This window comes from Giraffa tippelskirchi, chromosome 4 (assembly GCF_054371585.1).
Source record: "Giraffa tippelskirchi isolate mGirTip1 chromosome 4, T2T-mGirTip1v1.2.pri, whole genome shotgun sequence".
Lineage (NCBI taxonomy): Eukaryota > Metazoa > Chordata > Mammalia > Artiodactyla > Giraffidae > Giraffa > Giraffa tippelskirchi.
In genome coordinates, this window is record NC_137278.1 from 200,542,686 (window position 1) to 200,566,130 (window position 23,445).

The following is a 23,445-nucleotide window of genomic DNA, read 5'->3' on the forward strand; positions in this document are numbered from 1 at the left end:
CAGGAGACGCAGGTTCAACCCCTGGTCCGGGAAGACTCCATAGGCCATGAAGCAACTAAGCCCGAGTGCCACAGCTACTGAGCCTGTGCTCCACAGGAGGAGCCCCCGCAGGGAGAAGCCTGTGCACAGAAACCACAGGGGTCCCCCACTCGCTGCAACCAGAGAAAGGCTGAGCACAGCAATGAAGCTACGGCACGGCCAAGAGTTTAAAAACAGAAAACAGTGAATGGAGTGGGGGGAGAAAAAGTTCTAGAGAGCTGGTTATGTTCTGTTTCCCTAATCTGAGGTGTAAACAGCTGTGTTCACTTCCAAAAATTCACCAGGCTGTGCCATTATGACTTTTGCAGCTTTCTGTGTATATGTTGTACTTCATTTTAAAAAAAGTGAAAAAAGACAGAGTCATGTCAACAAAATGGCCAACTAGGAAGCTCCACGCCCTCCCTCACAGAGACACCAAGGTAACAGTAAACAGACTAGAATACCCCTGTAAGAGCTCCAGTGACCAGCTAAGAGGTGCCAGCACTCAGGCCAACGTGAAACCGAAACAGTTACAGCAAAGGAGGTGGGATGTTCACGGCACTCGCCCCTGGTCGCGGCCTGGCACAGAGCAGAAGTGGAGTGGATTGCCATTCATTTCTCCAGGGGATCTTCCTGATCCAGGGATCAAACCTGCCCTCTTGCATTGGCAGGTGGCTTCTTTACCACTACACCACCAGAGAAGCTGTTCGAAGACGGCGGAAGTGCACGTTCCCGACCCTCTACAGAGCCGGCCGAGTCTTCACGTCCCTTTCCGTCACCACATACTCAGACACAAGGGCGTCAGAGTCACCATCCCCACTTCCAACGTACCTGGCGTGGAAGCTTGTTCAGTGACCTCAGATAGTCTTTGTCCAGAATACAGTTTCCAAGTGCGTTCCCAAAACTTCTAAGGGTAAAACAGAGTGGAAGCGGGTTGAGAACAGTTCCGTGTACACAGCGGAGAGCAGGGTTACAGCCTCTGTTCAGGCTGCTTCTTGATGGTGTTCTGAGAAGACAGCAGTGAGCAGGACAGTCACACGTCCCTGCCCTGCAGCACAGGGCGTGAGTCAGCCACTCACAAAGCCCACTGGTCCTTCCCACTGCGGAACACAAGCTTCAGGGCCGAGATCCCTTCCCAGGGACCGCTGCAACCCCCAGTGTGTGAGCACACGCGCTCAGGGGCGCAAGCTTCACTAGACTTCTGTACTGGGAGGCTCAGATCCTGTACAGGCTGTGGCACTGCGAATTTTTAAAGCAAGTTTTACCTGGATTTTTTTCTGGTAATTCAATTCTCAAAGGCATCTTTAACCCCCAAAAAGGTTAAAATCGTGCTCTGTGTAACTAAGTTAACTATATGTTACATGCACATAACAAAGAACTGTGTAGGTGCTTTAGAGACAATGAGGAAGCAACCTGTGTGCTCGTGTGGAGGGGAGGGGTGGGGAAGGCAAATTCAGCACAGAACAGGATCCTACCACATATCCCCCAAAGAGGGCCTTGGAGTAAAGACGCAGCGGGGAAAGAAAGCAGGAAACGGGCCGCCTGGGGATAAGGGTGGGGTGGGGCTGGGGACAGCTCTGAACGCAGCGCTGAAATGAATGGCGCCTGCCTACCTCAGCGCCCGCTTCAGCCCATCTGTTACTGCCTCCTTCCTGGCCTTTTCCAAGGACAAGGCTTTTGACTTGAGGCCCTCGCTGACACCGTAGCCCACGTCTTCATGATACGAGCCATCCTGGGGGCAGAAAAGGCGTTCAGGCCCCACTGTGAGGGGTTAGAGCCCACCCCTCACAGCTCTCGTCTTCAAGCAGCCATGCTCAGACTGGGCGACAGTCCTGCCAGGGCCGCCTCCTGGACTGGATCTGTGCCCACATGAGCTGGGGCTCAGTGTCGAGGCAGTTCTCCTTCTCTCTCTTCCTCTTTACATAAAAGGGCACACGTCTAACCCACCCCAAGTCTTACTAAGATGCACTACCGCACCGCAGAAAAACCTTGTGGGGGAGGGATAATTAGAGAGTTTGGGATGGACATATACACACTGCTGTATTTAAAATAATCAACAAGGACGTACTGTACAGCACAGGGAACTCAGCACAATATTCTGTAATAACCTAAATGGGAGAACAACCGGAAAAAGAATGGATGCATGTATAACAGAATCCCCTCTGCTGTACACCTGAAATTGACAACATTATTGGTCAACTATACTCCAATACGAAAAAGTCAAGAAAAAAACCTTTGGGATACCAAGAAAAGTGAAAATTTGAAATATTATATTTAACTGATTCTAATGACTGGATAGCAAATCCTCTCACAAGTAAGGTGGAACCTGCTTCTCGGCTTCCACCAAAAGCAAAGGAAGGCCTGATCAAGCTGTCAGCTGACAGAGAGCTGAATATAACTTCTGATGGTAACACTGTGATTCTGAAATATAACTCAGAAGCAGTCAAAGACATGAATAACACTATAATGAAACTCTTTCCAGTCCCCGTATATGTGAATAAGGATTTCAATCTGTGTGTATGTGTGTGCGCTCAGTCATGTCCAAGTCTTTGCGACCCCATGGACCGTAGCCCACCAGGCTCCTCTGTCCATGGGATTCCCAGGCAAGGATACTGGAGGAGGTTGCCATTTCCTTCTCCAGGGGATCCTCCCGACCCAGGGATCGAACCTGTGTCTCTTGCGTCTCCTACATTGGCAGGCGGGTTTCTTTACCACTGCGCCACCCGGGAAGCCCAAGGTTTTCAGTACTATTTACAAAAATAAGTCAGAATTAATGCTAGATGTTTAGGAATAAGTAATATTAACTATACATACGTTAACAATAGAAAAAAAGCTTCATCTTATTAAGAAATGCGTTTTCCTTAAAATTTTATATTTTGATGTAGTTTTGCTGTCTCTTCAAAATAAACACAATCGACTCTATTGTGTGTTAATAACACCTGTAATATTAACAGTAACTCAATCCAAAAGAAATGTTTCAATAGAGAGCCTCAAGGTCTCTGGAAATTTACTCCCCCCTCCAAATTTTTACACATACACAGACAGACACAGGCAGAGGAGTATAATAGTTATTAATAATAGATTTTCAATCATATAATATAAGCCAGTAGGGGACTTGCCTGGTGGCACGGTGGATAAGAATCCGCCTGCCAATGCAGGGGACACGGGTTTGATCCCTGGTCCAGGAAGATCCCACATGCCATGGAGCAACTAACCCCATTCGCCACAACTGAGCCGGAGCTCTAGAGCCCACAGCCACAACTGCTGAGCCTGTGCTCCACAACAAGAGAAGCCACTGCAATGAGAAGCCCAAAGTACTATAACCAAGAGTAGTCCCTGCTCACCGCAACCAGAGAAAAGCCCTTGCAAAGCAATGAAGACCCAATGCAGCCAAAAATAAACAAAGCATCACTTTGCATTATTTAAAAAAAAAAACAACCCAGTGGGGAAATGGAATGGAAATATGTGTTCAAGAGGAAACAACATAAAATTTCTAATGACTAACTTGGTCAAAAGAAAAGTAGCTTGTATACATGTTTTTTAAAATAGATGACAACATGTAATCTATGGTATTAATATTTAGAATCTATTGGTACATTTTAAAAAGATGTAGATTTATTTTAGAACACAGAATTTTACAATATGCCAAAAAATGCACCCTTGCAACTGTTTGTCTATATGGTAAAAATTCTTAGTCACTTAAAAATGTGCAGGAGAAGGAGCTCCTCAAAATTCTCTCGGGCACCTGAGTCAGACTGTGTGAATGCACATCCCGCTCTGGCCCAGGGCCTCCACGCCCACTCACTCTCCCCCACCCCTGCCTGCCCGCAGCACGTCTCCTCCATCACCCTCACCTTCAACTGGACTCGCACAAACGCACAGACGCCCACGTAGAACTTGCCATTGTTAAGGTCAACAAAATCTAGGGTGGGAAAGACAGCCAGGTGAGGGCGTGCTGATCCTGCCTCACCCGTGTTCCTCCTGCTGGAGACAGGGCACACCCACCTGGTCCTCACCCACAGCATGTCCGACCGGAAGCCGGCCAACGCCCGGAAGGGACGCACACTCACCCACGTTCTGCTGTGTGATGGAGTGAGCCCAGCCATTGTAGCCGAACATCTCATTGGCCAGGTTAATCACCCTGTGACCCTCAATGTAACACACCTGGATAAAATAAAGAAGAAAAAACATCTTGTTAAAATTCCTCGCCATACTTAACTGTGGATCAGAATTTACTTGTTCCTTACCAGCTCTTTTGTCAAAATCGCCCTAAACACTCCAGGGAAATTCCCAGTGAACTTACCTCAGAGAACTAGGGTCTGAGACTAGAATCTCAAGGCTGTGGCTCGGGCCACTTCAGAGGACAATGAAGGATGGATGCCATCCCTTTCCAGAGATGAGAAGTGATAGTGAACGGAAGACCTACTGAATCCACGAGGACCAGAGAGGGAGCAGGCAAGTTCGTCGAACAGTCAGCACATGGGCCCCCACTTTCCAGGCAGTAAACCCGCCTACCTTCTGGCCTCCTCCAGCCATGCGGCTACTGATGTACTCTGGGCCCAGCCTCTGCCTCAGGGCATTCTGGATGGCCTGGTGTTCTTCCACTGTGTACTGGTACTGCAACCAGAAAGGGGAAACTGAACCGGCATTTCTGCCATTCCTACACTCAGATGTACTGAGGATCCTATGAGCTGTTGTTCATGTGAGTTATGTCTTTCAAAACAAGGAGTTAAAACTTCGCAGGCACACGTTCCAGTAACCACCAGAGCAATGACATCAGCACATGCTATGCAGTCTCTAGAAAACTCCACCCTCACTCATGAAAGAATGAGAGTGAAAAAGGCAGAGTACTTTAGTAGTATTACGAAAATAACTTTGATTTCACAGGCTCTGGAAGGTGCTGTGGACCCCAGGGGTCACTGGACCACATTGTGAGAACTCCTGCCTTAGATGTGACTAATGTGTTACCACAACTCTCTCCAGCCAAAACTAAGAAACTAAGACTTCCTGTCTTAGAGTCTCTCATGACATTCATGTAAACGTGGAAGAGGAGAAAACAGGACAGGGAGCCTTGCTTCCATGTGTTCTCCAATTCAACCATTTCCCATCCTGCACATGGAGAAATGCACCACTATTTGATTAGATTTTTGTCCCCTTGGTAGTTTTCCCCTGGCCCTATAAAAATGGAATGAATACACACAGATCTCTGGTAAGACAGAATGTGCATGGACAAAGTAAGAAACTCCCTTACATGCAGAGAATAGCTCCATAAACCCCAGAAACTTTGGATACCTCTAAAAAGAGAGATCCGAGCGTCACAGGGACAGGAGTGACAGGAAACACTGAGACTTTTCACACAGAGTCTGCTCCACTTGGAATGTTACAGAGTATGAAAATGCAACCTATCCAAAAACAGTTTACATCTAAATGTAGTCCCCAGCACTGCTAAAGCTCCCAAACACCCTCAGAGCTCAACAGAGACGCCCAAATGAAGTCTCCAGATGAAAACAACAGCTTACGTGTATATGATGGCGCTGTACACACTGCTTCCCCAGACTGTCTTAGTTTTCACTTCACCTCATCCCTTCACTCACCTGACCAAAGCATAACACGGGGCTGCCACCAGCAAGCCGGCTGTCAGGGCCTCCGAGGACTGCTTCCTCCGTCCCGGACATGCTGATTCAGGCTGACTCTACATAAACGGAAGAGCAAAACAGAGATCTCAAAGAATGTTAATGGTGAAAGGCAAGTCTCTGCTACAATCAGATGAAGTCACTTTCTCCACGGACCTTAAACACAGGTCAGGGGTGCAGTTCCTCAGTGCCTGGGTGTCACCGAATAGGCCTCTGAATCCCTCAGGGCCTGCTTCTAACTTTCTGCTGAGTTCTGCCAGCGTGGTGCTGCTACTAAAGGTGATTTTTGCAGTAAGAATGTGTAATATGTTATAATTACAATGTTTGTAATAGAAAAAGTCAAAACTACAAAAACACGCTAAGGAAGAGCCAACAACCAACTTAGATGAGCATCTATATATGAGCATCGTGACCTTGACCTCTGTGGGGTCAAAGAGGAAACAAAACCCGCAGCAGCTGAACTGTCATGGAGACATGATGCTATGGAAGAGTCGCGTGGCCCAGAAGACCCCGTGGTCAGAAAGGACACAGCACTGAGCCACCCATGGTCCCCGTAGTTTCGTTATCTCCTGGGACCTTGCTCAGGCCCCACCCCAACCGACTGAATCAGAAACCAGAGGCGATGTCCAAGCTGACCCAGCGATTCTGACATCAGCTCCAGTCTGAGGGCCAATGTGTTAGGCTGAGCCCACGCTAGTGTGCATGCAGTCTGGTAGTGCACAGCCTTACCTCGGGAGGGTCAGCTGCTACCTGAGGCCCCGCCCCTGCCGCACACCTAGCAGATTCCAAGTGGGGCCTCAGAGGACCTGCGTGTGAATCTCTGCATATAAATTCTCAGATTACCTATAGAGCCACCAATCTGTGACTGTCAAGTAGTATATGATTCCACACATGGCATTACAGCTCCGTGTTTAAGAGCTCATATTCCTAATGCTGACTTCTGGCTCCATCACCCACAAGGTCTTGACCAAGAGAAATATCAGATAAGCTCTCCAATGACATTTCATCTTCTGGAAGATGGAGATAACAATAGTACCTACACTTCCTAGGGGTTCTGTAAAGATTAAGTGTGAAACTGCATAAAACCGCATCAATGCACCTAGAGATGATCATACCAAGTGAAGTAAGTCAGAAAGATAAGCACTATATGATATCACTCATATGTGGAATCTAAAATAAGACACAAATGAACCTATCTATGAGTCAGGAATGCAGAAAACTGACTGGTAGTTGCCAAGGGGGAGGGGGGTGGCGGGGAGAGAGTGGGAGGTTGGGGTTAGCAGATGTAAGATTTTCCATACAGACTGGATAACAACAAGGTCCTACTGAACAGTGCAGCGAACTATGTTCAATATCCTATGATAAATCATAATGGAAAAGAATATTTTTAAAACGTATATATATGTATCAGTGAGTCACTTTGCAGTTCAGCAGTAATTAACACTGTAACACTGTAAATCCACTACACTTCAATTTTTAAAACTTGCATTAGAAGAGTGCCTGGCACATATGAAGTATTACATAAACATTAACTATTGCTAAGTGCTTGTTAATTTATGTAATTATGAAAATGCAGAAAAACTAAATGACCGTAAAACATTATCCTTCAGCTAAGAAATGGTAAATTTATTTATAATTTTTCACTAAAAAGTAGAGTGGCTTATCCTAGTCAATAATTAGTGTCTAAAATTGCTAAATCAAGAAACAGTGCAGTGAGAATATTATTAGAATGTAACTGTAAATGCCAGAAAAGACAGTTAAAAGAATGAAACGTCCCTGAGGAGTGGTGCCGGTGTGAACAACAATGCAGCAAGGCTCGTCTTTTTAAAAATAAAAATTTTAGTGCTATTTCCTTTTCAAATACATACATGTATTATTTAAATAAAAATTTAAAATGCAGGGGTCAGCAAACTTTTTCCATAAAGGGTCAGGGAGTAAATATGTTAGGTTTGACAAGTTATACAGTCTCTGTCACTACTTAACTTTGACATTTTAGCATGAAAGCAGGCATTGTTGAGTCATGGCGGAGAGTTCTGACAAAACGTGGTCTGTAGGAAAAGGGAATGGCAAAACTACTCCAGTATTCTTGCCTTGAGAACCCTGTGAACACTATGAAATGTCAAAAAGATACGAAACTGAAAGATGAGCTTCCCAAGTCAGTAGTGTCCAATATGCTACTGGGGAGAGCGAAGACAAAGCTCCAGAAAGAATGCAGACGTTGAGCCACAATGGAGAGGACACCCAGCTGTGGGTGTGTCTGGTGATAAAAGTCAAGTCTGATGCTGTAAGAACAATATTGCCTGGGAACCTGGAATGTTAGGTCCCTGAATCAAGGTAAATAGGACATGGTCAAATGAGAGGGCAAGAGTGAACATCAACATTTTAGGAATCAGTGAACTAAAATGGACAAGAATGGGAGAATTTATTTCAGATGAATCCCTTAGAAGAAATGAAGTAGCCCTCATTGTCAACCAGAGTCCAAAATGCAGTACTTGGGTGCAATCTCAAAAATGACAGAATGATTTTGGTTTGTTTCCAAGGCAAAACGACTCAACATCACGGTAATCCAAGTCAATGGCCCAACCACTAACTAATCCCAAAGAAGCTGAAATTGAACGGTTCTATGAAGACCTACAAGACCTTCTAGAACTAACACCAAAAAAAGAGATGCCCTTTTCATGATAGGGAACTAGAACGCAAAAGTAGGAAGTCAAGAGATACTGGAGTAACAGGCAAGTTTGGCCTTGGGGAACAAAATGAAGCAGGGCAAAGGTTAACAGAGTTGTGTCAAGAGAACACACTGGTCATAGCAAACACCCTTTTCCAACAACACAAGAGACAGCTCTACACATGGACATCAACAGATGGTCAATACTGAAATCAGATTATATTCTTTGCAGCCAAAGATGGAGAAGCTCTATACAGTCAGCAAAAACAAGATCTGGAGCTGACTGTGGCTCAGACCATCAGCTCCTTATTGCAAAATTCAGACTTAAAGTAGGGAAACCACTACGCCATTCAGGTATGACCTAAATCAAATCTCTTATGATTTACAGTGGAGGTGATGAATAGATTCAAGGGATTCGATTTGGTAGACAGACTGCCTGAAGAACCACGGATGGAGGTTCGTAACACTGTACAGGAGGCGGTGACCAAAACCATCCCAAAGAAAAAGAAATGCAAGAAGGCAAAGTGGTTGTCTGAGGAGGCCTTACAAATAGCTCAGAAAAGAAGAGAGACAAAAGACAAAGGAGAAAAAGAAAGATATATCCATCTGAATGCAGAGTTCCAGAGAACAGCAAGGAGAAATAAGAAAGCCTTCTTAAGTGAACAAAGCAAAGAAATAGAGAAAAACAGTACAATGGGAAAGACTAGAAACCTCTTGAAGAAAATTACAGATTCCAAGGGAACATTTCATGCAAAAATGGGCACAATAAAGGACAGAAACTGCAAGGACCTCACAGAAGCAGAAGAGAATAAGAAGAGGTGGCAAGAATACATAGAAGAACTGCACAAAAAATGTCTTAATGACCCAGATAACCACAATGGTGTGATCACTCACCTAGAGCCAGACATCCTGGAGTGCAAAGTCAAGTGGGCTTTCGGAAGCATCGCTATGAACAAAATTAGTAGAGGTGATAGAATTCCAGCTGAGCTATTTCAAATCCTAAAAGATGACACTGTGAAAGTGCTGCACTCAATATGCCAACAAATTTGGAAAACTTGGCAGTGGCCACAGGACTGGAAAAGGTCAGTTTTTATTCCAATCCCAAAAAAAGGCAATGCCAAAGAATGTTCAAACTACTGCACAACTGCACTCATTTCACAAGTTAGCAAGGTAATGCTCAAAATTCTCCAAGCTAGGCTTCAACAATACATGAACTGAGAACTTCCACATGTACAAGCTGGATTTAGAAAATGCAGAGGAACCAGAGATCAAATTGCCAACATCCACTGGATCACAGAAAAAGCAAGGGAGTTCCAGAAAAACATCTACTTCTGCTTCACTGACTAAGCTAAAGCCTTTACTGTGTGGATCACAACAAACTGTGGAAAATTCTTCAACAGATGGGAAATACCTGACTACCTTACCTGCCTCCTGAGAAACCTGTATGCAGGTCAAGAAGCAACAGTTAGAACTAGACATGGAATAATGGACTGGTTCCAAATTTGGGAAAGGAGTACGTCAAGGCTGTATATTGTCACCCTGCTAATTTAACTTATATGCAGAGAACATCATGCGAAATGCCAGGCTGGATGACTCACAAGCTGGAATCAAGATTCCTGGAACAAACATCAACAACCTCAGATATGGAAATGATACTACTCTAATGGCAGAAAGTGAAAAAGAAATAAAGAGCCTCTTGAAGAAGGTGAAAGAGGAGAGTGAAAAGGCTGGCTTAAAACTCAACATTCCTTGGAGAAGGAAATGGCAACCTACTCCAGTATTCTTGCCTGAAAACCTTCTGTGGACAGAGGAGCCTTTTGAGCTACAGTCCCTAGGGTCACAAGAGTCAGATATAATTTAGCAACTAAGCCACTATAGAAAATTGATCAGTGCTGCCAGAAGCTGTGGTAGGAGATGCAACAGGGCAAATGGGGAGTAACTGCTACTGGATACAGGGTTACTTTTCAGGGTGATGAAAACATTCTAAAATCAATGATGGTGATAGTTCCACAACTATGCAAATATAAAAGCTATTGAATTATACACTTAAAGTGGGTGAATTGTATGGTATTTAAAACATACACCAATAAAGCTATTCTATTTAAAAACAAAAACTCAACATTCAAAAAACAAAGATCATGGCATCTGGTCCCATCACTTCATGGCAAATAGATGAGGAAACAATGGTAACAGTGACAGACTTTACTTTCTTTGGCTCCATAATCACTGCAGATGGTGACTACAGCCATGAAATTAAAAGACGCTTGCTCCTTGGAAGAAAAGTTATGACCAACCTAGACAGTGTATTAAAAAGGAGAGGCATCACTTTGCCAACAAAGGTCCATATAGTCAAAGCTATGGTTTTTCCAGTAGTCATGTATGGATGTGACAGTTGAACCATAAAGAAGGCTGAGTACCGAAGAACTGATGCTTTTGAACTGTGGCGTTGGAGAAGACTCTTGAGTCCCTTGGACTGCAAGGAGATCCAACCAGCCAATCCTAAAGGAAATCAGTCCTGAATATTCACTGGAAGGCATGATGCTGAAGCTATACTACTTTGGACACCTGATGTGAAGAGCTGACTCACTGGAAAAGACCCTGAATGCTGGGAAAGACTGAAGGCAGGAGGAGAAGGAGATGACAGAGGATGAGATGGTTGGATGGCATCATTGACTCAATGGACATGAGTCTGAGCAAGCTCTGGGAGATGAAGGACAGGGAAGCCTGGTGTGCTGCAGAGCATGGGGTCGCAAAGAGTTGGACACGACTTAGTGAGTGAACAAAAATCCACTGACAATATGTAAATGAGGGAGTGTGGTTGTGTCCCAATAAAACTTTATTACACAAATGAACTTATTTACAAAACAGAAACAGATTCACACACAGACTTATAGAACAAACATATGGTTGGGGTGGAAGGGTGGAGGAAAGGGATACATTGGGACTGACATGTACACACTGCTACACTGGTAGGTATCTATTAAAACAGAAAACCAACAAGGACCAGTTACTGTACAGCAAAGGGAATGTGGCTCAATATTCTGTAATAACCTAAATGGTAAAAGAATTTGAAAAAGAACAAATACATGTATATGTATAACTGAATCCTTTTGCTGTCCACCTAAAACTAACACAATATTGTAAATCAACTATGCTCCAATATAAAATAAAAATTTTAAAAAACAATGAAAACCAAAAAGAAAGAAACAAAAACTTTACCACAAAAGAGGTGGCAGCTGTGGCCCGCAGGTCATGGTGTGCCATCCCCTGTGGTGAAGCAAGCTATGAAGGTCACAGTCCAGTGTGGTTCAGGACTGAGCTCCAAGGGCTTAAACAGGACACTTGCTTAAGCTCTCTGGGCCCCGATTTTCTCATCTTCAAAAGGGAATATTAATAAGACCACCCTCAAAAATGAACCCTATTAAATGATGTGGCAATAACAGCATAATCATAATCCTACCAGATTTTTTTGTGGAAACTGCCAGGATGATAATTCAAACATTTACGTGGAAAATGCAAAGGATCTAAACTAACCAAATCAAATTTGAAAACCAATGAAGTTGCTGACTTACACTGCATGACTTCAAGACTTACTATAATTAAAACTGTGGGGGATGGTGGGGAGCTTCCCTACTAGCTCAGTGGTAAAGAATCTGCCTACCAATACAGGAGATACGGGTTCGATCCCTGATCTGGGAAGATCCCACACGCCACAGAGTAACTAAGCCTGTGGCCCACAACTATCGAGCCAGTGCCGTCGAACCTGGGAGCCACAATTGCTGAAGCCCACATGCGCTCGGCCTGTGCTCCCCGACGAGAGAAGCCACCACAATGAGAAGCCTGCGCACCGAAACTAGAGCAGCCCCACTCACCACAACTAGAGAAAGGCTCGAGCAGCAGTGAAGACCAGCACAGCCAAAAATACGTAACAATGTAAAAAACAAAACAAAAAACAACAAAAAAACAGTGGTGAGGACTGGAACACTGAAACAGAAAAGAGGGTCCAGAGATCAACCGTCATCTGAATTCCAGCAAAGGTACCAGTGCAGTGCAATGGCATTCTCAACAAGCGATGCTGGAACAATTGGAGATCTGTATGGGAAGAACATTTAATATTTTTCACAAAGTAATCTTTACACCATTCACAAAAACTGGAGATGGATTTTAGCCTAGACATAAAAGCTAAAACTAAAACTTCTACAAGAAAATACAGAAGTATATATCTTCACAACCTAGAGGTAGCCAAGATTTCTTACTTACGACCTAGAAACCAATAATTATTAAAGGGAAAAAAAAACAACCGAATATGACTACATCAAAATGTAAAACTCTACTTATCAAAACAACTCTAAGAAAATGAATGGGCAACTGCAAAGACTGATATCCAGAATATAAAAAGGACACATAGAGAACTCCTACAACTCAAAAATAAAAAGACAATCAACCCAATTTTAAATGGGCAAGATTTGCACAGGCACTTCACAAAGGAAGATATAAAATGTCAATAAACACAGGAGAAAGTGCTTAGCACTGTTAGTAATCAAGGACTAAAATTAAAACCAACCACAACGACACACCACTTTTCACCCATCGGAATAGCTAAAAATAAAGGCTGACAACACCAAAAGTTAGCAAGGATGTGAAACAGCCAGAAGCCTCATGCACCGCTGACAGCTGTAATCATACGGTACTCTTCACGGAAAAAGAATGGCTTGAAGATGAAGCCAAGCATCCCAGAGGGCAGAGCAACAGGCGACAGAGGACTAGTTCAGGCCTTGAACCCTAGTGGTTCTCTACATACTCTGCATATCAGTTCTTTGTCAAACAGCTGTCAGAGCCTGTTCATTTGTAGCTGCTACTGCTGCTGCTGCTAAGTCGCTTCAGTCGTGTCCGACTCGGTGCGACCCCAGAGACGGCAGCCCACCAGGCTCCGCCGTCCCTGGGATTCTCCAGGCAAGAACACTGGAGTGGGTTGCCATTTCCTTCTCCAGTGCATGAAAGGGAAAAGTGAAAGTGAAGTCGCTCAGTCGAGTCCGACTCTTCGCGACCCCATGGACTGTAGCCTACCAGGCTCCTCCATCCATGGGATTTTCCAGGCAAGAGTACTGGAGTGGGGTGCCATTGTCTTCTCTGGTTCATTTGTAGAGTTACCTTAAATATGAAGTTTTCACTCTTGATGTTATCCAGCCTGTCTTTTTTTAAGAGGTTATTGCTTTCTGAGTCTAACCTTTGCACCCCTCCAGATCATGAAGCTATTTTTTTAAATATTTTCTTCTAGATACTTTATGGTTTTCTAATTTTGCAAACAAATCTGATAATTTTTTAGAAATTAAACATTAATTTCCCAAGAATTCTCTTCTGATAGGTATTTTCCCAAAGAAATAAAAACATATGACCAAAAACAAAAAGGCTTTTGGGGCTGGTGAGTAAGAGCCTGAACTAGGATAGTGGTTGTAAGCAAGATATTGATGAATTCAAGTGATATTAAGAAGAAAAGGAGTACATCGAGGCTGTATACTGTCATTCTGCTTATTTAACTTATATGCAGAGTACATCATGCAAAATGCCAAGCTGGATGAAGCACAAGCTGGAATCAAGATTGCCAGGAGAAATATCAATAACCTCAGATACGCAGATGACACCACCCTTATGGCAGAAAGCGAACAGGAACTGAAGAGCCTCTTGATGAAAGCGAGAGAGGAGAGTGAAACAGCTGGCTTAGAACTCAACATTCAAAAAACAAAGATCATGGCATCCGGTCCCATCACTTCATGGCAAATAGATGGGGAAACAATCCAAACAGTGACAGACTTTATTTTCTTGGGCTCCAAAATCACTGCAGATGGTGACTGCAGCCATGAAATCAAAAGACGCTTGCTCTTTGGAGGAAAAGCTATGACCAAACTAGACAGCGTATTAAAAAGCAGAGACATTACTTCGCCAACAAAGGTCTGTCTAGTAAAAGCTATGGTTTTTCCAGTAGTCATGTATGGATGTGAGAGTTGGTCTATAAAGAAAGCTGAGTGCCAAAGAATTGATGCTTTTGAACTGTGGTGTTGGAGAAGACTCTTCAGAGTCCCTTGGACAGCAAGGAGATCCAACCAGTCAATCCTAAAGGAAATCAGTCCTGAAAATTCACTGAAGGACTTGATGCTGAAGCTCTAATATTTTGTCCACCTGATGCAAAGAACTGACTCAGTGGAAAAGACCCTGATGACGGGAAAGATTGAAGGCAGGAAGAGAAGGGGACGACAAAGGATGAGATGGTTGGGTGGCATCACCGACTCGATGGACATGAGTTTGAGCAAGCTCCAGGAGTTGGTGATGGACTGGGAAGCCTGGCATGCTGCAGTCCATGGGGTCGCAAAGAGTGGGATACGACTGAGTGACTGAACTGAACTAAGAAGATAAGATTGCCCCCAATGCTTATCTATTTCCTTATCATCTAAAAGCACTTCTGATTAGTGGTGGAGGGAGGAAGGAAGGTGGGAAGGAGACATGCAACATAAGGATGGTTTTCTCTTTTGTCTGGGCTTCCCAAGCGGCTCAGTGGTGAAGAATCCACCTACCAATGCAGGAGACACAGGAGACGCAGGTTTGATCTCTGGGGCAGAAAGATCCCCTGGAGAAAGAAATGGCAACCCACTCCAGTATTCTTGCCTGGGAAATACTATGGACAGAGAAGCCTGGCGGGCTACAGTGAATGGAGTCACGAACAGTCGGACACAACTGAGTGACTGAGCATGCTCTTTTGTCTGACCTCTTCTCATCTTTATTAAAGACAAGACAGGGCATAATTGAAACAGAGCAGGACCCTATGGTCCTTGCCACCCCCACCATGTCCTCTGCCTGACTTTTGTCTGTGGAAAACTTTAGTCAAAGACTAAGTTTAATCAGAAAAGTGAAAAATGAGGAAACAAAGGAAAACAGTCAAAGGAGACCAAATAGTAATAATGTAGTCATTAAGCATAGTCAAAGACCTTCAGTTCTTTTTCAAGGGCTATAGATACTATTCTGAGCCATATCCTATGAGTGGTCTTATAGATACTAAAAAACCAGGTGGAGAAGTTAACTATATGATGACCAGGTGTACCCAGGACATGAGCTGCCACAATTCCAGGAACTGAATGCAAAGAAATGGGAACAAATGGATCCTGGAACTGTACCTAAAACAATCAAGATGATGTTGGTCAGACCACTGATGACCAATTGAAGATGACTGTCAGAGCTGACTGTGCTGTTTCTACACGTAGGCACCCCCACAACTCTGTCTATAAAAGCTCTCACCCCCTACTTGGATGCCGGGGCGGGGAGGACGGCCTTCAGACAGATGTCCTCCACCGCCTGCCCCAGTTGCCGGCATCTGAAATAAAGCAATCTTTCCACCAAACCTGGCCTGTTTATTGACCTTTTGAGTGGTGAGCAGCCGAACCCCTCTCCACACCCTTTCGGTAACAGATTTTGGCACCCAGTGCGGGGCTGGCTCCGGTTGGTGCCTGTGCTTTCACGGCATCTGGCTCTCCTGGGCCTTCCAGGGTAGAGCCGTCGCCGTGAAGGCGCACCCACCTGCTCGTGGTGAGCCAGCCCGAGGAGGGCATTTGGGGGATGTTCCTAGCAGCTGCCCAAACCTTTTGCTCTGAGGAGCCTCCCTGTTTCTCCCCTGCTTGGCACTGGCTGCCAACTTACGCTTTTCCTTGGTGGAATAAAAACTTACATTTGGGATGAGCTGACGAGCTCCAAGACCGGGTTAGTGCACCGGTGTGCACACGGGCAACCTTCCCATTTGTGAGTGACTCGGGTTCGATCCCTGCGTTGGGAAGATCCCCTGGAGAAGAAAATGGCAACCCACCCCAGTATTCTTGCCTGGAGAATCCCATGGACAGAGGAGTCCAGTGGACTACAGTTCACGGGGTTGCAGAGTCGGACAGGCCTGAGCAACCAACACACACAGCACTACTTGGGCGTTCTTGACAACTGGTTCTGATGCCCGACTACCACCGAGGACTGTTTGTTTGCGACTCCGTACTGGTCACCCTCGAAGAGGGTTTATGACATATCTGTCAATTGGTGTGTGAGTATGTATTCCATCTGTGTGAATGGTATTCTTGTTGCTTTATGTAAAATGGAAATTCAGGTTCAATTCATTAAGAAAAATTTTAACTGGAAAATTATGACCAAAGAAAGATGATTTTTTTTTTGGACCATGTATGGCAACAGTATTCTTTAGACTCCAGAGAAGACTGGTTAAAATGGAACTCTAAAAATTTTAAAGCAATGGCAACCCACTCCAGTACTCTTGCCTGGAAAATCCCATGGACGGAGGAGTCTGGTAGGCTGCAGTCCATGGGGTCGCTAAGAGTCGGACACGACTGAGCGATTTCACTTTCACTTTTCCCTTTCATGCACTGGAGAAGGAAATGACAACCCAACCCAGTGTTCTTGCCTGGAGAATCCCAGGGATGGCGGAGCCTGGTGGGCTGCCGTCTATGGGGTCGCACAGAGTCGGACACGACTGAAGCGACTTAGCAGCAAAAATTTTTTTAAAAAAGCCAGTTTTCTTTACATATACAGTTAGGAAAAGCTTGCTTGATAAAATGCTTTTCTTCAGACCCTGAGGAAACAAAAATAAGCCTAGGGGAAAATTTGAGGTTAACACTGATCATATCCCTGAAATACAAACACAGTCCATGTTGCTTGGAACTCCAGCCTTGGATTAATTGTAAAACTTCAAGCTAAGGGAAAAAAAAGGAAAAAAACCTTTTAAAATTGAGTATGTAAATTTGGCTATTCTATTATACATAAACTAGTAAGATTAATTGCAATGCCTAATTCATAAAAAGTAAAAAGATAAAACAATGAGATCTCTGTTTAGATGTGTACATGTCTCAGTATGTGTTTTTGTCTTTGGATGATATTGCTGAGGTTAATTTGTAAAGAAGCTCTACTTAACTGGTTTAAAAAAATATGAGCGCTTACAAATCAAACAAATCTAAATTTACCTACTTTTGTCTTCTTATAAAACCAAGAGGAAAACTAAAGATGTTTGGGTTTATTAAACATACATGTACTATTTTAAAAAATTATGCTATTAAAAGTATGTTTTTTGAGGTTATGGAGTATGTTATTAAGTTTGCCAATCAGAAAATGCTGGTATAACATTTCAATTACTTGTTTCTTAGTTTTGTTATCGTTTCAAGGGTTAAAAATTATTATGTGTAAAAATAATAAGGAAAGCATTTCAGTATGTAAAAACAAGTAAGACAAAGTTTTGTTGGCAAAAAAAAGGTATACAAAAATAAAAATATTTTTATTGAAAAAAATGATGATAATAATTTTGTCCTACAGCTGTTTCTGAATGGGGAAACACAGGACTAATTTATTCAAATCCAAAAAAATGATAAAAGGTTTATTAAAAATTTTTTTGAAAAAAATTTATGTTGTCAAGATTAGACTAAATTTAATTAGGTATATAAATTTTGCTATTAACAGTAAACTGATACAAGACTAACTTTCCTTTTCTTCCCTTCTGTTAAAAAAGCAAAGTTCTCCTGGAATATTGATCTGATTTTGGTAACAGAGACACCCAATAGAAAGTAATTGCTTTGTTTCTAATGATACTTTTGACCCTAATGTTCAGGATGGAAAAACTGTCCAGTAATATTGTCACCAAATCACTGCAGATGGTGACCACAGCCATGAAATTAAAAGATGCTTGCTCCTTGGAAGAAAAGTTATGACCAACCTAGACAGCTTGTTAAAAAGCAGAGACATTACTTTGCCAACAAAAGTCCGTCTAGTCAAAGCTATGGTTTTTCCAGTAGTCATCTATGGATGTGAGAGTTGGACTATAAAGAAAGCTGAGCGCCGAAGAATTGATGCTTTTGAACTGTGGTGTTGGAGAAGACTCTTTAGAGTCCCTTGGACGGCAAGGAGATCCAACCAGTCAGTCAGTCAATCAGTGGTGAATATTCATTGGAAGGACTGATGTTGAAGCTGAAACTCCAATACTTTGGCCACCTGATGCGAAGAGTTGACTCACTGGAAAAGACCCTCATGCTGGGAAGGATTAGGGGCAGGAGGAGAAGGGGGTGACAGAGGATGAGATGGTTGGACGGCATCACCGACTCGATGGACATCGGTTTGGGTAAACTCCGGGAGTTGGTGATGGACAGGGAGGCCTGGCGTGCTGCGGTTCATGGGGTCGCAAAGAGTCGGACACGACTGAGTGACTGAACTGAACTGAAGCATAGTCAAGGACATTTAGTTTTTTCTCAAAGACTATAGATAATACTTTGAACCATATCCTGTGAGCTGTCTTACAGATACTAAAACACCAGGTGAAGAAGTTAACTACTTGATGACCAGACTGAACCCAGGACTTGAGCTGCCACAATTCTGAGAACTGACTGCAAAGAATTGGGAACAAGAGCATCCCAGAACTGAAGATTAACGGTACCTAAAACAACCAAGATGATGCTAGTTAGACCAGTGATGACCAATTTGAAGTTGACTTAGAGATGACTGTGCTGTTTCTGCATGTAGCCCGCACCCCCTCCTCCAGCTCTACCTATACAAGCTCTCACCCCCTGCTTGTGGGGGCGGGGGGCACAGAGTCAGTCTTTAGACAGATGTCCACCACATTCCCCCTCAGTTGTCGGCACCTGAAATAAAGCAAACTTTCCTTTCCACCAGCCTGGCCTGTTTGTTGGCTTTTGAGTGGTGAGCAGATAGACCTCCCACCACACACACCCTTCCGGTAACTTATCATGAATAAGCCACCTTTAAAAGCTTAAAACTTTAGTCTGTAAACATGGGAGAGCAGTGGAAATTTTAAGTTGAGAATTATACAATATTTTCACCTGGAAATGTTCCTTGTAAGCAGTGAATAACTGCAGGAGAGCACAGGTGGAGTCTACATTACAACAGTCAGCAGAGGAAACAACAGAGGCTCGACCAAAGTGACAGCCACGGAGGACAAGCATGGACTCTGTATGTGCGTCACTGAGGCAGAGCTGACCAAGCTCAGTGATCAGTGAAGTGCTGACTCTGAGGATCAAGACCAACAGGACTAGATACCAAAATTCTTTATTTTATTTTCATTTATGTACATGCTGCTCACATGTTTGTAAAACTTCTTTTAAATTTAGTAAGAGTAGAAAAAGCATTATTTAAGAAGAAAGATCTCAAAATGTCCTCTCTTCTTGAAACCTGGCACACCTCACTACACTCTAAACAGAATTAATCCTAAATTCCCACAGCATTTAGACAGACATCACAGCACTTGGGTTTCTCAGGTAGCTCAGCGATAAGAACTGGCCTGCCAGTGCAGGAGATGCAGGACACATGGGTTCCATTGCTGGGTCAGCAAGATCCCTTGGAGGAAGAAACAGCGCCCCACTCCAGTATTCTTGCCTGGGGAATCCCATGGACAGACAGCCTGGTGGGCCACAAGGAGTCGGACACGACTGAGCACACAGCACAGGTAACACTATAATCCATTCTACTGCTGAGAACACAGGGGCCGTATACTAACTACTGACTGGATCTCTAGGACTTAGCATAGTCCCTCCCCAACTTGTAGAATCAAGAGAATGGCAGCTTTATTTTAGCTCTTCTCCACTTCAAAACTGCCAGGACTTTATTAAAAATGAATACCTTGTGTGGAAAAATGTTAGAAGTCACAGAAATGGAATAAATATCCCCACAAAGCTTTCTGAGTAATTAAACTGATCACATAGTCCACTCTCACTGTTGGTGGTGGTCTGTTCTACAGGTACGCTGAGCACTGACTGATCCAAGACCAAGCCACTGCTCAGAAACACTGGGCTAGGTTCCAGCAAATGCGGGCCTCCGGTTGCTTCATTTCCATCAACCAGTCAGTACAAAGCCTTGCTCTACATGTTTCTATTAAAGGCACCCTATATAAGTAAGACACGGTGCTGATTCCTTAACACTGAATTCACAGTGGACAGCACCTGACTCACACCTGAACAAAGCTCATCGGAAAGAAGCCTGCCTTTCTGCACCAACAAGTTTGGAGGATCTTCTAGACAGGGATGGACTTGGGAGGGTGTTATACTAAGTGAAGTAAGTCAGAGAGAGAACGACGAACACTGTGTGATGTCACTCACAGGTGGAATTGAAACAATACAACAAACTAGTCAACAAAAGAGAAGCAAACTCACTAGTGAACTCAGTGGTGGTACCCGTGGGGGAGGGAAGGAAGGGCAAGGCAGGGGTAGTGGAAAAAAGAGGGCTGATACACAACCTTATGTGCACGATCTCGTGCGACCGAAACTGAAAAAGAATTAGAGAATTTAAAGAATCTTTCAATCAATTTTTTTAATGTGTTAAAAAAAAAAAAAAGAAACAGTGGAATCACAAATAAAAAGCTTAAACTGTGGCATTGAAGGACAATGAGGCTGCTGGTTTACAGCCTGAAACAAGCAGGCAGTGGGCGGCCTGCTAGACAGACTTCGGCAGGGACAGCGCAAGGGTCACCCCGCACACCAGCCAGGTGCCCTGAGTACTGGTTCTGTTCGGGGGCCGGTCCGTGAATCCACAAACACCGAAGGCGCGCTACGTCTGCTCGGAGATGAACCCCCCCCCCCCGCCCTCCGGCTCTGCTACATCATCTGTCTGCTCGTGTCCAGCCCACCCGGTGCCCATCACTGGACGGCCGGCCCGGCGGCGTCTCCAGCGAGTCCCGCACACGAACGCTGCTCTGCCCGTGACCGCCAAGCCAAGGGTCCAGGAGTGCTGTACTGAGAACAGAAAACTGTACAGACCTTCCCGAAACAACCAGACCCGAGGCAGCCGAAACACATGACCCAGCCCCGGAGCTCCAGGTTAGAGGAGAATTTACATTTCAGAGGTTTGTGCCTCGGTCTGTGAGTCCCGGGAGAAACAGACCTTAAACGGGCTCGGGGACCAGAAAGCGCAAAAGCCCAAATGCCCATCAGTTAACGAAGAAAGTAAGCAAGGTCCTCCCTCGACGAAACGCCGCCCAGAGGCCGTGGACCGAGGAGCGCTGACTCCGGCCGGACCAGGTGAGCCGCGTCCGCTAACGAGCTCGCGGGGCTCTGGACGCCCAACAAGCTCCGCACCCGCGGCGACTGCGGCCCGGCCCGGCGAACGCGCCGAAGCCACGCAGCCGGTCTCTTCAGACCGAGGGATTCCACCGTGTGTGGATTCCGCCTCGGTTGTTTCAAAGCGCCACAAGGGCTGACTACGCGCTGACCTGTCAAACTCCGCCGAAACACCAACGCCTTCCCGGCCGCAGCCGCTCCCGCCTGGGGCCTGTCGGCGGATCCGCCCTCAGTCCCCGCCCCGGGCATCACTGACGCCCCGGCCCCGGCCCCGGCCGCCCGCCCACCCGGCCCCGGCCACCCGCCCACCCGGCCGGCCCGGCGCCCTCACGGCTCAGCACACACAGCTGGGCGCGGGACCGCTAAGCCGGGACCCGCGACGCGAGCTCCCACCCGGCGGCGACTCCACTTACGCGCCTCAGCCGCGCAGAGCGGACCGAGCTCGGTCCAGACTGAACGCACAGAAACGCCCTGGGGCACGGCCGCGCGGAGAACCTTGGGAAGAAGGTGTGGGCAAGACTGCACTAGCGGAGGCGGTCTGAACTCGCGGAAGGGCACTAGGCACGAACCGCAGAGCGACGCGAACGCAAGGGGCCTGAACGCGCCGAAGAGCGATAGGCACCGCCGCGCAGAGGATCCTGGGAAGAAGGTCTGAGAGAGACTGCGCCAGCAGGGGTGGCCTTAACACTCAGCAGGGCGCTTGAACGGCCGCGCAGGGGACCCTGGGAAGAAGGTCTCGAGACACCGCGACAGACGAGGAGGCGTGAAGGGCACGCAGAGGACCGTGAGGAGAAGGTTTGGGCGACAACGCCCCGGGGCGGGGCGGCCCGAACCCGACCCCGCTTAGGATGGCTGAGCAGAGGACCGTGGGAAAGGAGTAGGTCCAACTGAACGCGCTCCGGACCCCTGTGAGGCATAGGAAGAGGAGCCGCAAGTCAAGTCGGCAGGTGGGGGCAGAGCCATCGGTTGAGAGCCGTAAAGCAAGGTGGCAGTGCGACCCGGACCTTGGTGCCCGCCGCTCGGCGCCGACGTATCCTCTGCTGCCCCCTGGCGCCCGGCGAGCTCGCAGCACCGCCTTCTGCGCCCCAAGCCCAGCAATGACTGCGCGGTTGTATGGCGCCCCCGGTGCATCGAGGCTGCTATGGTCGTGAGACCCCGGCAGGGACTGCAAGGGGACTGGCCCTCCGGGACGGGGCCTCCGGAACACGCCCCCCGCCACCGGGTCCCCAGGCCAACGGACTGGTTCCAAATTGGGAAAGGAGTATGTCAAGGCTGTATATTGTCACCCTGCTTATTTAACTTACATGCAGAGTCAGTTCAGTTCAGTCGCTCAGTCGTGTCCGACTTTTTGCGACCCCGTGAACTGCAGCACGCCAGGCCTCTCTGTCCATCACCAACTCCCGGAGTCTACCCAAACCCATGTTCATCGAGTCGGTGATGCCATCCAACCATCTCATCCTCTGTCGTCCCCTTCTCCTCCCACCCCCAGTCCTACCCAGCATTAGGGTCCTTTCCAATGAGTCAACCCTTCGCATGAGGTGGCCAAAGTATTGGAGTCTCAGCTTCAACATCAGACCTTCCAACGAACACCCAGGATTGATCTCTTTTAGGATGGATTGATTGGATCTCCTTGCAGTCCAAGGGACTCTCAAGAGTCTTCTCCAACACCACAATTCAAAAGCATCAATTCTGCGGCGCTCAGCTTTCTTCACCGTCCAACTCTCACATCCATACATGACCACTGGAAAAACCATAGCCTTGACTAGACGGACTTTTGTTGGCAAAGTAATGTCTCTGCTTTTCAATATGCTATCTAGGTTGGCCATAACCTTCCTTTCAAGGAGTAAGCGTCTTTTAATTTCATGGCTGCAGTCACCATCAGCAGTGATTCTGGAGCCCCAAAAAATAAAGTCTGACACTGTTTCCACTGTTTCCCCATCTATTTCCCATGGAGTGATGGGACCAGATGCCATGATCTTAGTTTTCTGAACGTTGAGCTTTAAGCCAACTTTTTCACTCTCCTCCTTCACCTTCTGGA

At 45.8% G+C, this 23,445-nt stretch overlaps 1 protein-coding gene across 14 annotated transcripts in view; it reads right to left on the bottom strand.

The window, feature by feature from the left end:
* RAD52 (RAD52 DNA repair protein) overlaps positions 1-23,445 on the bottom strand; it is a 67,397-nt gene that overhangs the window by 5,334 nt on the left and 38,618 nt on the right. For 3 of the 14 annotated variants that reach the window (XM_081594079.1, XM_081594078.1, XM_081594087.1), the window contains exons 1-7: positions 21,821-21,887; positions 5,613-5,710; positions 4,534-4,635; positions 4,089-4,182; positions 3,873-3,940; positions 1,632-1,750; positions 850-925 (exon numbers count right to left, since the gene is read on the bottom strand). In XM_081594079.1, the coding sequence (XP_081450205.1) occupies positions 850-925; positions 1,632-1,750; positions 3,873-3,940; positions 4,089-4,182; positions 4,534-4,635; positions 5,613-5,693 (540 nt within the window). In that variant the 5' untranslated portion in view covers positions 5,694-5,710; positions 21,821-21,887. Of the gene's footprint in view, positions 1-849; positions 1,025-1,631; positions 1,751-3,872; positions 3,941-4,088; positions 4,183-4,321; positions 4,636-5,612; positions 5,711-5,807; positions 5,925-21,559; positions 21,888-23,445 lie in introns of those variants that run through there. The other 11 variants (XM_081594082.1, XM_081594081.1, XM_081594090.1 and 8 more) reach the window with 9 other exon arrangements.